General features: G+C 37.8%; 1 protein-coding gene across 3 annotated transcripts in view; it reads left to right on the forward strand.

Annotated features, from left to right (window-relative positions):
- Positions 1-17,477, forward strand: part of PDE4D (phosphodiesterase 4D) — a gene marked incomplete at its 5' end in the record, with an annotated part of 697,671 nt that overhangs the window by 429,922 nt on the left and 250,272 nt on the right. The window contains one exon of one of the 3 annotated variants that reach the window (XM_080681782.1): positions 15,405-16,018. The exons of the other annotated variants lie outside the window; for them this stretch is intronic. Within the exon in view, the coding sequence (XP_080537908.1) occupies positions 15,954-16,018 (65 nt within the window). Of the gene's footprint in view, positions 1-15,404; positions 16,019-17,477 lie in introns of those variants that run through there. 3 annotated transcript variants of the gene reach the window in all.

The raw sequence follows: 17,477 nt of genomic DNA on the forward strand, positions 1-17,477 counted from the left end.
TACTCCACAAGTATTCTCAAGCATGTGGGGTGATTGCAGAGAATTCAGGCCAGCTATTAAATGAGTTTAGTAGAAGCCAAATAATTTGAAAAGCAAAATTATAAAGGTCATTTCTAGAGTTTTATAGAAAAATTATTGTATAATGTGGGAAATGGGGCCATTTTAATATGTTGGATATGCTATAAAGGTGTCAAACAGCCCTACCTAGATTACTACCCATTTCCAATAATTTATATTTGTTATTTTGTTGATATTGTAAATCACTGTAATTAATTATAATTCAGAATTATTATAAGGTAACTCTTAAGAAAAAGATTAACTATCTGCAGAGAAGTCTGTGAGTCAACCAAAGACTATAGTAGGTCCTGGGGGAGTCTGACTCAAGGAAGAACTGTCAGCTGAATGAAGCCTTAGATTTCATGGACTTGGGTGGGAGAGCTTTTCCATATCTGCCCCATATGGAATAACCATCTTCCCTGAAAGTAGAGCTATCTCTTCAAGCTCATTTGCCTTCAACGTTCCATAAGGCAACTTTCACCTTAAGACTCAACTTTTTTGCAAAAATATCAGACAAAGCACTCTCTTTAAGAACACAGGGCACACACGAGAGTAGTTCTGAAAATCACAGTTCTGTGTTGTTGACATGTTTTTTTTCAGAGTTCACTGCATGTCTGGAATGAACAGGCTCTCTTTCTCCCCAGAAGAGCACAGATTGATATGCAAGGTCAGGTTAAATAGTGCCTAAGTCTGCTTTCCTGTCCCTTTCACAGGAGCTATCTGTTCCAAGGACAAAATTCAACTGTAAATATAATATACCTATGAAAATTGTTCTTGAGTAAGGAAGGAAAATGTCGTCATTTTGAGAAAAGAACCAACATAGTAAAATTAAAATGTGTATTTTTTTTTTCAAAAGTTACGGTTAAATACCACTTTTATTATACCTAAAGTCTGATAACTAAATGCTTGAAACATTTTTAAATTTAAATTTCTAGAATGAAAATAATAATTAATTTCTAATTATTACAATGTCATGTCTACACACACACACACACACACACACACACACACACACACATCAAAACAAAACAAAAACAATAAAAAACAAAAAAACCTGTGACCAGGGGTGATAAATTTATTCATTCTATCATCTTTATCTAACAATTGCTTAAAAGAGTTTTAAAAAATTATTCTTCTGTTGGGATGCTATTTGTAATGCTATTTATTTAGTTCTTGGGGTCCTAGTTTACCTCAGAAGACATTTGGCTCTTTTAACAGCCAAATTTAAGTCCCAATTTAAAGCCCAGCATGCTATTTAACCTCCTCTAGACCTGTTTCCTCAGTTGCCAAATGGAGGAAATGACAGCACCTTGCTCATGAATTTGTTTTAAATATATCTGAGATGTTGTGTGCAGAGTGTCTTACCCAGCGCCTGGCACGCGGTGAGCACGCACTGAGTGGAATTTCTGCCTGTCATTTTCAGATTCCTCCCTCTAGAGCCAAAAGGCCTGAGTTCTGGTCTAGTTCTTCCACTCAGCTAGCTGGGAAGCACTCTCTGTACCTCAGTTCCTTCATCTGATAAATGGGTATATAGAGTCTTCATGTGTTTGATGTAAAAGTAAATGTGCTAATAAAATACTTATGATAGCTCCAAACTGGTTCTTAGAGAACTGGCCAGAATGCAGCCTTCCCATCCAGAGACACAGCATCTGATTTATAGACAGATGGGTGACTGACTGGCAGATTTTATAGGATGCCACAAGCATCCTCCCATTGTCTTGCCAAGATGTGGGAAAACTTCCTGGAAAAGCCATTCTTTCAAATTGAACTTCCAAAAAGTCCCCATTAGAATTCAAATACCCTGTCTGAGTTGAATAGCACATTGCCTAACAGCTTCTCCAGATTAAGCCTGTTTCTCCTATATACTTCAGAATCTTTTCCTCCTAGCAGTAAACAGTGATACTGGGGTCAGCTCAATGCCTGCCCAAGACTGCTTCCAGTGCATTTCTTACCCAGTTTCTTTTTCTTTTTTTGTATAAAAATTTTTATTGTAAGGACATAGGAACTCTGTTTTCGTAAATGAGATGCCAAATGTAGCTTTTAGAGATAAAGGCTTATGTAAAAGAAGACAGGCAAGCCTCAATTTTTGAAATCTAATTTCAACCGTGAGGCATATGCCACAAAAGGAACCTGGGGGAAAACTGTAAAAGGCTTTTCTGCCACTGTTGACGAGAGAAAAGATGAATTCTGTTGTTAAGCAAGCACCCTGTGAGACAGATACTATGCTAGGTACTGGGAATACAAAGACGAATGAACTCCACCCATGTTTTCAAGGAACAGACAGCATTATGGAGACCCGGATCCCTTTCCCTTAGCCAGATGAGGAGGGGATCCCATTGTGGCAGTCTGTGAGGAATTAGCACCAGAAGCCAGAGGCGGCCAGCCACACAGCAGGACTAGAGGATGACTTCTAAGTTAATTCCTGACAAAGGGGGGAGAGAGAGAAAGAGAGAGAGAGAGAGAGAAAGAGAGAGAGAGAGAGAGAGAGAGAGAGAGAGAGAGAGAGAGAGAATGCTTCCAGTGAAGCATGCCCAAAGATCCAAAAGTCATAGTTTGGGATTGCAAATGAGGCAACATCTCTTCTCATTTAATCCCAGAACAGCCCTGGGAGGAACATAGTTGCATACTGAAACAGAATTTTTGGACTGGAACCCGGATTCTTTGTCCACCAAAGTCGAAGAATGAATCCACGAACAGAAGGTAGCATAGCAAAGGTGGAAATTTATTGAAGAACAAGTACAGACCCAACGTGGGGAGAGGGAAAGAGTCCCACAGAATGGACTCCCACATGGAGAGGGGAAAAGGGTCCCACCGACTTCCTGTTTTCGTGCAAGTCCCTGAGTCCTGATATCCCCTCTGATTGGTCACTATAGCAACTCCTGGACTCAAAGGTCAAACCACATGGGACGTGTGATGTCCTCCTCCCTCATTGTTCTTTTCTTTCTGGGCTTTCTTCCTTCTTCGTTATTTTGTGACTATAGACCTTTCTGGCTCCTTCCAGCTCCCTTGTCTTATGTAAATGCAACTGTTGCTGCTCCCTGCATCTGGCTTCCTTGTGTTATGGAGATGTACCTTCTCCCAATCTGTAGCCCTGTGTTTTTCCATGGACCCCAATTCTAAAAATTCCCTAAGCCTGCCTATATTCCCCTAAAATTCCTGTTTCAATATATTGTTTCATTTTATAGAAGAAGATGTTGAATTTTAGATTTCGTTTTTTGAAGGTCACACAATCAAAATCAATGGCTGAACAGTGGCCATGAAACTCTATAATTTCCATTATGTGCTGCCATACATTGTAAGTACATTACACACAAGTAAAACATAATAATCAAAATTAACCCAAGATGTTCACAGATTGAATGAAGCCAAGAAGACTAAACCCCTAAATTTGTCTTTGAGTTGGTTGGCTGCTTGTGTTAGATCTTGAAGGGTGAGTAGGACGTTTGCTCGCAGAGAAGGGGGTTAGAAGGTAAAATACTCACCAGGCAAAGGAAACAGCACAGCAGATTTGGGGCAAGGCATGTACGATTGTGTGGTTGCCGTTATAGGGTATGAAAAATTAGTTATCAAGCGTAAGGCTGAACGATAGATTGCATATTGTCATGAGCAAGGGAGCATCCCCAAAGAAGTCACACATTTGTGTTTTCCCACAGCGCCAGGTTTATTAAGGGAGACCCCCGCCTTCTAATCACCCAATAGTGTCACAGGTTACTGACAGAGATGGGGAGCATAAGTGGTAGAAGGGAGTAGAGCAAGCTTCCAGCATGAAGTTCAGTCACTGTCAGTGTCTGCAGATGGAGAGGCAGGTGTTGGTCTGAATCCAGGCAGCTACAGTGGTGACATGCACATGGTGGAGTGGAAGTCCAGCCGGGCTACCAGTCACCTGAGGTACATCCAAGCTCCAGCATCAAATGGTCGGAGCTCTGAGTTCTTACAGCCCCCAGCGGACAGAAGTCCCACATATATTAGTGTCCATATGGAGCCCTTATCCAAGTGTCCAGATTTGTGGTTGTGGGTGTTTCAGGCCTCTCCCAAGGGAGTTCCCGTTACACACCATTACCTCAGTCTTGACGTAGCACTTGACATAACTGTCATGGCTGACAGTGACTCTATATTGAATTGTCAAACGTATTCAAAAGGTCTACCTGGTCTATACACATCCAAATGGTAGAAGTTTTTATTTAACACACACAAAAGGCTATAATTGATTTTATAAGGAATGGGAAGGTACCAAAGGTTTTTAAGTAGGGAATTTAACATTTAATTTAACATTAATAATTTAACATTTGGGTCTTTGAAAGATAACCCAAAGACAATACAAAGAATAAAATTTAGATGTGTAAGACACGAGGCAGGAAACTGTTTACAATCTATTATGTAAAGGGAGTCAGAGAATCAGGTTCTAAACTAAGATTAAACACAAAACAATTATTTTTAATCAATGTATTGTAGTAATACTAGAGGCCCGGTACATGAAATTCATGCACGGGAGTGGGGGGTTGTCCCTCAGCCCAGCCTGCACCCTCTCCAATCTGGGACCCCTAGGGGATGTCCGACTGCCGGTTTAGGCCCGATCCCATAAGCTTCCTCTGTCGCCAGGGGCGACCCAAGCCTCCTACCCACTCCGGCTGGCTCCATGGCCACTGCCATCTTTGTCCCACTAATTTGCATATTCCCTCCTGATTGGCTGTGGGTATCGCAAAGTGATGGTCAATTACCATATTTCTATCTTATTAGTATAGACTAGTACTACAGGCCTGATGCACGAAATTCATACAAGAGTAGGCCTTCCTTCCCCCGGCTGCTGGCACTAGGTTCCCTCTGGCACCCAGGACCCAGGCTTCCCTCGCAGCCCCGGCTTTGTCCGGAAGGTCATCCAGAAGGATGTCCAGAAGGACGTCCAGCCTAATTAGCATATTATGCTTTTATTATTATAGATACTTTTAAGTTTTAAACCTGTTTTCCTCCATATTTATTAACTTCTCTTTTAAAATTTATTTTTTTAAATTTTTAGTGAATTTAAAACTCATTTTTAATAGTAGGTATTATTTATTGAGCCCTCACTATATGCCAAACACTTTGCCAAGGTTTTATATGTCTCATTTAATCCTCATAAAACTCCTTAGTATCTTCATTTTATAGCTGAAGAAACTGAGGGTTGGAGAAGTTTAAGTACGTTGATCAAACAACTAGTCATTAGTGGAGTCTGGATTTTCACCCACAGTCTGACCCCAAAGGCTACTTTTAACCTGACCCAGTATACCTTCCCTAATTAATAGGCATTGTCTAAATAATAGACCTTTTACATTAAATAAAATTTATTTGGAATGTGTGTGGTCAAAGAGAAATTGCTTGATTTGCCTGGATCATTTTACTGTTACTTTTAACATAGGCAGGGGAAAATGTTATTAAAAAAATGTAAATTAAATCGACCTGATGAATGTTTGCTTTTTTATTCATTGTCTATTGCATCAGGTATTAAATGATCATTAAAGCACTTTCTGTGTGCATTTATTTCTGGTAGATTATTTTCCAAATCCTGTCTTAATGAAAACTTCAATTCATGTCACAATAGTAAAAGCAGGGCTTCATTTAGATATGCAATTTTTCTAGTTGTTTTATTATCTCTTTCAAAAAATTCTTTCATCACATAAATATGTAATGAATACAGAACACAAAGGAAATACAAGAGGACTTGTAAAATTTGAAGTTAGATAATTTATTTGATGTCTACAATGTTTTCTTTGAAATCCAATATTTTGAATTAGTACAAATTTCTGAAAGTCAATGACAAAATGCATTTCTTGTCAATCTTACTGATCCCGTGCAGAAGTGTTTATGCTGGTTTTAAAAACTAGTTTTCTGAACCTTTCAATAAAAGACACTGTACTTTATTGACATTATACATGTTGAAATTATACATTGTCAGAGGTCTCACATATTGTTACCTTTCAAAATGGTCATTTGTGAGCCAGTATTACCTAAGGAGGCAATCAAAATGCCATTTGTTGTACAGGTAACAGCCAACCACCATTACTTATGTTATGAGTATGGCTAAAGATTTTATCACATTTTATGGTGAACAGATTCGTGATATTATCATATATACCCTCATCATAGTATTTATAAGCCTAAAAATTAGAAACAAAGACAGTAAACTCAGATTGTTTAATCCTGAATATCTGGAAAATCTAAAATTTGCTGGCTGTTAAATATGTCCCTTGTAAATCACACACACCATTTTAATGGATATTCATTCATTGCCACTGTCCAACTGAAGAGGATCGATGGCTTAAAAACAATTCCCAAAAACATAGCAGCAATTTTTAATCTCCCTCTCTCTTTCCTCTCTTCTCCTCCCTCCACTCTTTCCTTCTCACAAACACCTCACACACATCACATGCATACTGATCCTGTCACCAGTGATGTGACTTTGAACAAATCACTGGCTTTCTTTATTCATAAAATTAGTATTTGCGCACCTAACTTGCAGGGTTGTTGAGATGAACAATTAAAAAAGAATATAAAGTAATTAGCAGGTGGATTATTACATAATCATGATTATTGTTATTTTTATTTATAAAAGCTTTATTGTTGTCAATTAATTTTTACTATAGATTCAATCTCGAATCTAAATAGAATGACTTTGTGTTTTCTATTTCTTTTGTTGTTTTTCTCAAGAAGTTTGCCCATATTGCTTAAATTTTCAAATTTATTGGCATAAAGTTGTTCACAATATATTTTCATTTTTTTATGTCTAGAGGAACTGATACTGACAATTTGTGTGTCTTAAATTAGTTCTTGATCAGTATTGCTTTGTGTTTGTCAATTTATTATTCTTTATAAGGAACCAGCTTTTTTTGGCTTTGATGATTTTTATTTTATGTTTTTTATGTCATTGTTTTATACACTCATCTTTATGTTTATTTTGACTGTTAAAGTATAATTAGCTGTTATCTTTCTAGATTCTTGATATTATATCATACGAGATATTGTCAGTCTTTCTCCTTTTCTTTTATTCCCAAGCTTTATCGAGGTATGATTGACAAATAAAATTGTATATATTTAAAGTGCACACAGTGCAATGTACAGATTGTGAAACATAGAAATCCACACCTGAAACCTTTATGATCCTATTAACCAATGACACCCCAATAAATTTAATTAAAAAATTAAAATATAAAGTGTACAGTGTGACGGTTTGATATGTCCATACATTGTGAAATGATTACCACAATCAGGTTAATTAATGCATCCACTACCTTTTAGTTACAATTTGTTTGTGCGTGTGTGTGTGTGCGTGTGTGTGTGTGTGTGTGTGTGTGTGTGTGTGTGTGTGTGGCAGAATGCGTAAGATCTACTCTCTTAGTGAATTATGAGTACTATTTACAATACAGGATTAATTATAGTCACAATTCTGCAAATTTGATCCACAGAACTTCTTTTTTATTTTTCAATTACAATTGGCAGGTATTATATTAGTTTCAGTAACTTATGATGTGATCACAGAACTTATTCTTCTTATAACTAAAGACTTGTACACTTTGGCCATCGTCTCTCCATTTCTAACATCTCTCTCTCTCTCTGTTTCTCTCTCTTTTGTATTCTACTTATAAGTGAGGGTGTACAGTATTTGTCTTTCTCTGTCTGGCTTGTCCTCCAGGTTCATCTATGTTGTCACAAATAGCATATTTCCTTCTTTTCCATGGCTGAATAATATTTCACTATATTTTTATACCACATCTTCTTTATCTGCTCATCCATAGACGGACACTTGGGTTATTTCCATATCATGGTTACTGTGAATATTGCTGCAATGAACATGGAAGAGTAAATATCTCTTTGAGATATTAAATTCATTTCCTTTGGATATATACCCAGAAGTAGAATTGCTGGATCATATGGTAGTTCGATTTTTTTATTTTTTGAGGAAAGTCTATGATGTTTTCATAGTTGATGTCCCAATTTACCTTCCCACCAATAGCCCCCAAGGTTTCCCTTTTCTCCACATCTTCATCAGCATTACCTCTTGTCTTTTTTATAAACATCATCAATACAGGTATGAGATTATATCTCCTCTTAGTTTTGATTTGCATTTCCCTGATAATTAGTGATGTTAAACACCTTTTTATGTACCTGTTAGCCATGGTCTTCTTTGGAAAAATGTGTACTCTGGTCCTTTGCTCATTTTTTAATCATATAATTTGGGATTTGAGTTGGTTGGTGTTTTTTTTGGTTATATTTTTTTTGCCATTGAGTCATATGAGTTCTTTATATATTTTGGATATTAACATCTTATCAAATATGTGATTTGAAAATAATCTCACAGGTTGTCTTTTAATTTTTTTGATATTATAATTTATATTAAATAAATATAGTCATGCACTGCTTAATGACAGGGATACGTTCTGAGAAAAGCATCCTAGGTGATTTTGTCATTATGCTAACATCATAGAGTGCACTTACCCAAACCTACATGGTATAGCCTACTACACACTTAGGACATATGGTATAGCCTACTGTTCCTAGGCTGCAGGCCTGCATAGCATGTTACTATACAAAACAACATGAGATTAAATCAAGCACAAGAAAAAATGATGCAATCAAAAGACTCAATAAACAAGAGATGGGTCAGACTGCTGCCAGCCTATCACAGCACAGTGTTTAACAGCAAACTTTTATACGTAGAAAGAGTGCACTCTAAAATAACTTACAAATATAATGTAATAAACACATACACCAGTAACATAGTCATTTATTATTATTACCAAGTATGTACTCTACATAATTGTATATGCTATACATTTTTTAATTCTACCTTTTAAAATGTTTTGTTATGAACATTTTTAAATGCACAGAAGTGGAGAGTACAATGAACCTCCATGTACCCATCTCCCAGTGTCTGTGGCTATTACATTTTGCTATATTGGTTTCCTCTGTCCTTCCCAATCCCTCTGTTTATGTTTTAAAACAAATCCCAGATATCCTATTTCCCCCTTATACATCTCAACCATGCATCTCAACAACAGCACAATTAAGTTCGTTTTCTTATACAATGCCAATGTAAAATTATAATAATAATTCATTTTTATCATCTAAAATCAACACCAAGTTTTCATCATTGTCCAAATTATTTAGTATTTCAATCAGAATCTAAATATGCCAATGTAATGAATTTACTGTAACCCTTTCAATCTCTAAAAGAGACTTGTAACAACTATATTTGGATTCTGTGCTATATTTTTATGCAACTGGCAGGTTTGTTTACACCAGCATCAGCACAAACACATGAGTAATGAATTGCCCCATGACCTCACTAAATGATGGGAATTTTTCAGCTCCATTACAGTCTTATGAGACCATGGTCACATAAAGGTTATTATGTGGCACATCAATGTATTCATTCGTCATCAGATGACCAAACTATATTTCTCATATTTATTTGGTCTTTGTCCACTGGTTCCTGGCTCACAGCCCTTAAAACCCTTGGAATTTCCTGTGATAAGAGGCATAAAGATGTCCTTTGTTAAGTTAATATGATGACTTTCAGAAAGCCCTTAGATAACAAGAGAGAGAATTGCTTGCCTGAGGAACCAATAATGTGATTAGAGAGTTGGAACTTTCAGCCCCAAACCCTACAGGACCTCTGGGGAAGGAAGAGGAACTGAATCAATCCCCAGTGGTCAATGATTTAATCAGTCATACCTGTAATGAAACCTCCATTAAAAATCCAAGAGGATGGGGTTCAGAGAGCTGTATGGTTGGTGAACATATGGAAAGAGGAGGAGGGACAGTGACATTCTAAGAGAGAGCTGGAACCTCCATATCCTTTTCTCATACCTTCCTATGCATCTTTTCCATCTGCTTGTTACTGAATTATATCCTTTTATATAAACGTAATCTAGCGAGTCAATGGGTTTTCTAAATTTTGTGAGCCAGCCAAAAATTAATGGAACACAAGGAGGGGGTCATGGGAACCTCTCATTTATGGTCAGTCTGTCAGAAGCACAGGTAACAACCTGGACTTGCAACTAGTGTCTGAAGGGGGTAGGAGGAGGGGCAATCTTTTGGGACTGAGAGCTTACCCTATGGAATCTGATACTATTTCTGGATAGATAGTGTCAGATTGGGTTGAATTCTCAGACATCCTGCTGGTCTCCAAGAATTGCTTGTTGGTTTGGGGATGTGCCCTGTCCCTCATCCCCCACATTGGATTGGGTGAAGAACCCTAAATAATTTTGTTGATAGTTTTCTTTGTTGTGCAGAAGCTTTTTAGTTTCATGCAAATATTCAAAGCAATACCTATTAAAATTGCAATGACATTTTTTATAGAAATAAAAAAAAGGTCATGAATAGCCAAAGCAATCTTGAGAAAGGTGGACAAAGCTGGAGACATCACATTTCCTGATTTCCAACTATATTACAAAGCTCTAGTAATAAAAACAGTATGGTACCAACACAAAAGCAGACAGGCCTGTAGATCAATGGAACAGCATAGAGAGCCCAGAAAAAAACCCATGCTTATATGGGCAACTGATCTTCAACAAGGACACCAAGAACATATGATAGGGAAAGAATAGTCTCTTCCATGAGTAGTACTGGGAAAACTGGATAGCCACATGCAAAAGAAGGAAACTAGACCCCTATTTTATGCCACTCCTAAAAAGTAACTTCAGATGGATTAAAGACATTATAAATGGCTATAAGCCCTGAAACCATAAAACTTTTTGAGAAAAATAGGGAAAAGCTGCTTGACTTTGATCTTGACAGTGATTTTTTGGACATAACACCCAAAGGCAGACAACAAAAGCAAAATTAAACGAGGGGTTACATCAAAATTGTGACGACTATTATTGTAACTTGACATTTTACAAAAGAGGTTGAAAATCTGAAGGTCAGAAGCCTTCAAAATATTACTCTGGGCTTTTCCTCAGAAATTAAGGAATTTAGTTCCAAGGAGGTTCATGCCTATAGGAAAGTCCTTGAGGCCAGTTGTATAGTTAGCTAGTGTAATAAGATAAGAAAAGATGCTCGAAGGAAAATATATTATTCCTCAATAACAAGGAAATTCTATAAGAGTTCAAAATGACTTGTTCTTTTTCTTTTTTTATATAATGTTTTTATTGATTTCAGAGAGTAATGGAGAGAGTGAGAGAGATAGAAACATCAATGATGAGAGAGAATCATTGGTTGGGTATCGAGCCTGCAACAGGGCATGTGCCCTTGACCGGAATTGAACCCAGGACCCTTCAGTCCACAGGCCGACGCTTTGGCCACTGAACCATGCTGGTTAGGGCCAAAGTGACTTGTCCTTGTTAATGTTAGAGTACAATGTAGAATACCAGGAAACTGTAAAAAATAATTGCAATTCCATGGTCATTTTTCCTAAAAAGTTATTTGAAATATCGGTAGTACTGAATTTAAGCACATTTGACGGGTCTGAATCTTTTATTGGTTTATGACATGGTTCTCAAAAATCTGCTCATGACTAATTAAAAAGTGTAGGGTATCTCTTGTAATCTGTAAATAAGACAGATTTGAAAGTGGGAAGAGCATTTCAAAATAATAAAGTTATCTTTAAAAATTATATTATTTAAATTTGGCCACAGTGGCTCAGTGGTTGAACATCGACCTATGAACCAGCGGATAGTGCCGGCCTGTGGATTGAAGGGTCCCGGGTTCAATTCCAGTCAAGGGCACATGCCCAGATTGCAGTCTTGATCCCCAGTGTGGGGTGTGCAGGAGGCAGCTGATCAATGATTCTCTCTAATATTGATGTTTCTATCTCTCTCTCCCTCCCTTCCTCCCTGAGATCAATAAAGATATATTTTTAAAAAGAAATTATATTATTTAAGTTCGAGCCATTAAAGAAAAATGTCAAGTAAGTAATAGTATAGATGGTATGCCAACATGGCAAAACTGCAGATGTCTTGACCAAATGACTAAAGTTCAGGAAACATCATGTGACATAGTGGTTTGGTTCAATAAATTATATGCAGATGGATAAATAAGTGCAACAAATCGATGTTTCTCTCTCTCCTTCCCTCCTCTCCCTCTACGATCAATCAATAAATAAAAATTAAAACAAAACAAAAAGAAATGCTGTGGTGACGATAGTCAAATAGAAGTTTATACAGCACTACACAATGCAATATATCAAGGGAATGCTACCCATAATAGCAGCTCTGGATCTAATGCATGTTCTTCAAAGTCCTCCAGACCAGGGCCACATGGTTCCTGAAGTCCAGCCTCCCTGGGTCCTGGCTTCCTTGTCAGCCTGCACACCATCATATACTTGTGTACTAAGAGGAATGTGGAGGGTAGTGCCTTATCTGCTCCATTCTGAGTAGCTTTTCAAAGGGAAAAAAATATATGACACAGATTACAAAACATTATTTCAGAAATGTTCCTGTGAAAAATAGCCTTGGAGTGGAGAAAACACTGTAATATTGAATAAGTACTCTTCGTGTTGTTTTTTATTCTGTCACTACCTTAAATGTTAGGAGAAGAAGCAACATGTTAAAAACTTAAATCTTAATGGCCTGCTAATATTGTTCATCTTTCTCTGTAATAGCAAACTTGATGTACTGATCCAAGAAGCTTTGAGTATTCTGGTGTGGACGAAAGGAGCCACATGCTGACCTGACAAGCTCAGGGCAGGCCTGCGTGGCAGTCTTGCAAACTCAGAGACCTAAAATAACCACAAAAGATGGCCTGAAAATTAAATATTTAACTACAAACAGGTTATAGTGGGTAGTCATGTCCTAGGCTGATATTTTCCCTGACAAGATCAGCTTAGATCTTTACTGAGCCTATTTGCCTTTTTGCCTCTAAGATAACGTATCTGTGAGATGTCTGAGTAACTTGTAACTTCCTTTTTACCCCGGACCCCTCAGGGCACAACAAATGGCACCAGGACATTCCCTCATTGTTATTGTTACCAACTTAATTGTCAACTGTTAATTACGTTAAGTTATCCTGTATCCATCTGTGTAAAAGAAGCACATGCCCATCATTTCACTTTTTACCGTATCCCAGAGGTTTCCCCGCTTTGCTTTATCACACCTCCCTAATCTATCACCAATGAATTTCATATAACTCACCTACGTCCCTTTCCTTTGATTGTTATGTACAAATACCAATGTAACCCTCCATTCTCTGGAGCATTATCTCAATTCATTGAGGCTCTGCTTCCCGGCATATGTCGACAATTTGGCTCAAATAAATTCACAAAAATTCTTTACAGGTCTGAATTTTTTTTTTTTCTACATTAACACTGGTTAGTTGCATACAGCATCAGATTCCCCACTTAAACTTGTTTTCTTTGAGGACAGAAGTGATATTTTAGTATTTCTGGGACTGTTATACTGAGTTCAGGAGATACCCAATAAGTGGGCTAGGATTTTCAGAGGTAGATTCTTGGAATGCATGGAACATTGAGCAAGTAAGGAACAGCGCTCCAGGCAGCACTTACCTCTTCTGCGTACGTGACAGTGAAGGGAGTGGCCGTGAGCTAAATAATCTCACTGGGACAGAGAGCCTTCTGGGGGATGGTAGAACACGGGGCTGATTATTTCAGGAGATCTCAACGCATAATATTCAGACATTACATTCTGTGACCATTGTCATTTTTTTTCTTGAAATAGCAACATTGCATTCTGTGATCATTGTCATTGTTTCCCCCTGACATAGCAACCTTACATAGAAGAGACCAGTGCTCCAAATAAATAATGGTAATTGCTTTACTTTTATTCAGTTTGTTTTTTTATTCCTTTCCCCTTGTTAAAAATGCAAGAAGAAAATAAGATAAACCTCCTCCCATGAGCCTCCTCCTTCTCAAACATGAGTAGTCTCACAAGCCTTTCTCTGAATTCCTGAAAATATGTGATTGTTAACCTGCCTTCAAGTGCCGTCCATAGACTAAATATACAACAGAGCTGAGAGTGCACCAAGTTCCTGAGCAATCGTAGGAAAACTGACAAGCTTAAGGAGATGGGCTATTACGGAAACCAGTTTATTGGCATGTACCTCCAGAGGCCTGGGGGCCACTGAGAGGAGACGAAATCGCAAATGCACCTTGACGCGTGACCAAAGGGGAGTTGAAGGGTTTGCTGTAATAAGCAGCCAAAGCCTCTGGCGGGATGCCTCACAACATTAATTTTCCAAGTCCTTTGGGTGGGACACAACTGCACTCCGACATCCTGCCTACAAATGCTAAATAAATACGAAGTTCACGTCAGACTAGAACACCAACGTACTAACTAATGTCATTTGAGGGATCAGAATGCTTTAATTATTTTCGCTTGATAGTTCACATCCAAAATAACTGAAGTTGACACACCCAGATGAATATATCTCCTTTGTACAAATGTTCAAAGGGATAGCCAGGGTGGTCAAACGTTCCTTCTCTTAGGAGAAGTTGCATTCAGCTTGGATTATATCTACTAGAACAGAACAGCTTTTATTTCAGATGTAGGAGGTAGGGCAGGGATTGGTCTTCACAATAAGAGATGTTAAGGTGAAATGGTGTGAGCTTCATTTCTCACTGAAGAGCTTAGTTAGGAATTAGCAGACCCAGGGTCTTGGTGTATAGAAATCAATGCAATTTGCATATTATTTTCAAAAAGAAATGATTTAGAGAACATTGTGCAAAGGAACAGGCTTAGTACATGTAGCCACTTGTCCAGCAATAATGCATTAAGTTTTTCTGTTTAAACATTCTGTCACAACCTGATGCCATGGTGCCTGCTACAATGTTGACTTTTTAAGAGGCAATTTGCATACAACCAGCCCCAAAGCAAGGCATATCATTAACTGAGCTCCAAATGTACCCTGCTAAATCCTCAAGTTGTCTCAACTTTGCTCTGACAAAGCATTTGAGTTTTCAGGACAGGACTTTGAGAAAATGACTTTTTTTTTTTTTTGGAAGAGGGTAATTAACTCAATGGCAAAGGAGTGTGTTCCTTGTAAAGGTGCTCAGTGAATCTTACCCTGAATAACACAGACACCTCATTTCCCAGAGGAGGAAATGGTTTTATAAGTTTTGAGAGGTCTGCTTGGCTGGTTTACAGTCCTGTCTCTGGGCTGGTCTGTCCCTTCGCTTTGTAAGTTTCAGCAATTCAGGAGAAGGCGGGGCTGGACGCTCTGGTTGGGTGTTTTGTTTTTTTTTTTCCTCTCTCACTTCCCTGCGGTGTTTTGAACTGCCTTCCTACCGACGTCATACAACCCTTGAAGAATAGTTTCTTCCTGGCGAGATTGAATGATAGTTCTCATTCACAGAGGCTTGGAGTCAGATTCCAAGCAGGGGACACGACTGAAATTACACTCGCAGGTAAAGCCGCGGGCCCGGCGCAGTGAAGAGCTTTGTTCCCGGGCTGACTTCTCGGCTCCCCAGAGAGGAGTGTTTTCCTGTGGTCTTCCTGAAATGGAACTTTCCTGACAGCTCCCTGGTGTTAGCGGACTTGGCGGTTCTTTTCTCTCCCTTTCACTCTACCTGCGGACTTTCAGACGGTTGGGAAACTTGAAGCCTGTTATTATGGATTTGCAAAAAAGACAAGCTCCAGTGGCTCTTTTACTGTGTTGGTTTCCCTTGTGACCAGATGAAGAATAGATTCAAACTTCAGTTCCTCCCTTGGCAATGCAAACAGAAGAAAGAACTGTCACTTCCGAACAGCCTAGTGCTGGAGTAACTTCAGTAAGAAGGAGGGAAGGACTCCGGTGTCTTCGAAGCTTCCTTATGTGCCGGACTGGGGGCAGGAGCTGGGCTCCCGCAGCCCTGGAGTTCTTCAAGCAGCCTCCCTGGAAAGTGGATTATATTCGTGAAAAGACAGCTGAACTGTGTTAATCAGAAGACTTTTCTCCTTTTTTCTTTCTTTTTTTTTTTTTTCTTTTTCAAAATGAGTATTATTATGAAGCCAAGGTCCCGGTCTACAAGTTCCCTGAAGACTACAGAGGCAGTTTGGTAACATGCTTTTCTCTCCTCTCGTCCAGTCCTCCCTTTTAAGATTGACGTAATACTTGAGTATTTAGTAATTACTGACGAGGTTCGAGAATTAGGTTTGATGTGAAGGCTTTGTGAGAAAGAGCGTGGTGTTGGTGACAGTTTTGTTCTCTGCGTTGTGTCCAATTTGTCAGCTCTTAAAAACAGGGGTGCTCATATTTTTAACTCCATGTGGACCAGAGAGATTCATCTGGTGATAGTTTTTAGAGGAGGAAAGAAACTTGCAAATATGTTGGAAGTTTAGAAATGAAAACTTATTTTCACTGTCCGATTTGGTTGCTTAATTTCTCACCTTTCTTGCAAGCAGTTTGGTAGTTGACAGTCTTTGTCATTTTCTTTAGAAATAATACCTTGGCTTTTAGCACAGTTGTGAAATTAATTTAGAGAAATTAATAATGTTATGTATTAACATTAATCATATGACCAACCCAAATTTAACAATGTGGCTAAATACATATCAAGTTGCTTATGTTTTATTTTGTCAGTAATATTTCCTGGTAACTATGTGTTTCTGGTAATTTTAGTGTTTTCACCTTAGTGAAAAGTATATGAATTCCAATGTATTCTAATATTTTATTGTTCTGTTTCCCCTATATTGAACTGATATGCTTGTAAGCATATGGCCCTTAGGGAATATTTTTCCAACAAAGTAACTTTTGTGTCTAAAGTAGCTATTTACAGAATACTTTTATGGCTATTTCAGAGGTTAATCTTATATTATCTTAGTGATTGTAAATAACTAAGATTATTCTTTGAAGTGGAAGTAATCATGCTCAGATGGGGGAAATAAAAGCATGGTAGAGGGCAGGTGGGTTGGGGATAAGATGGAAGCAGAGGCAAAGTATTATATATTTTATGAGCAGGGAAACTCACATATAAATACTCAAAATTTTTGCATAAGGAATTTAGCACAGACTTATGTGGTTACTGTACTGGTGTTTTACAGTGGCCTAGAATCAAGAATTGTCCCTTCAATGGTATTTCTGTGAGTTTTAATAAATTATAGATGTAGATATTGTCTCTTAAGTCACTTATGATTCCTTATAAAAGAGTATAAGTAATAAGGTCCTCCTTGAGTTTATTTAAAGAAAAATGAGTATGATTCTTTTATGTCAAACAATAAATACTGGGAAATACTTAAAATCATTATATTCATTACCATATAGTATAACTCTCTAACATGAATGGGTATTCAAAATTTATAAAATAAGTGAATTTTATTCATTTGTGATTTCTATCCTGCCTGTGTGAAAACAGGATTTGATGCTTGAATAAACAGTATTTAACCAACCTATTTTTCTTTTTGCCTAAAGTACTGGAAGACTAATTTCTAAATTCAGGGTTCAATGGGCAATAATAATTCACTTTAAGAGACTAGTAACATTGACATCCTCTACTCCTCTGAGATTGTCATAGTCCA

Source organism: Plecotus auritus (assembly GCF_963455305.1).
Source record: "Plecotus auritus genome assembly, chromosome: 7".
NCBI classification, from domain to species: Eukaryota; Metazoa; Chordata; class Mammalia; order Chiroptera; family Vespertilionidae; genus Plecotus; species Plecotus auritus.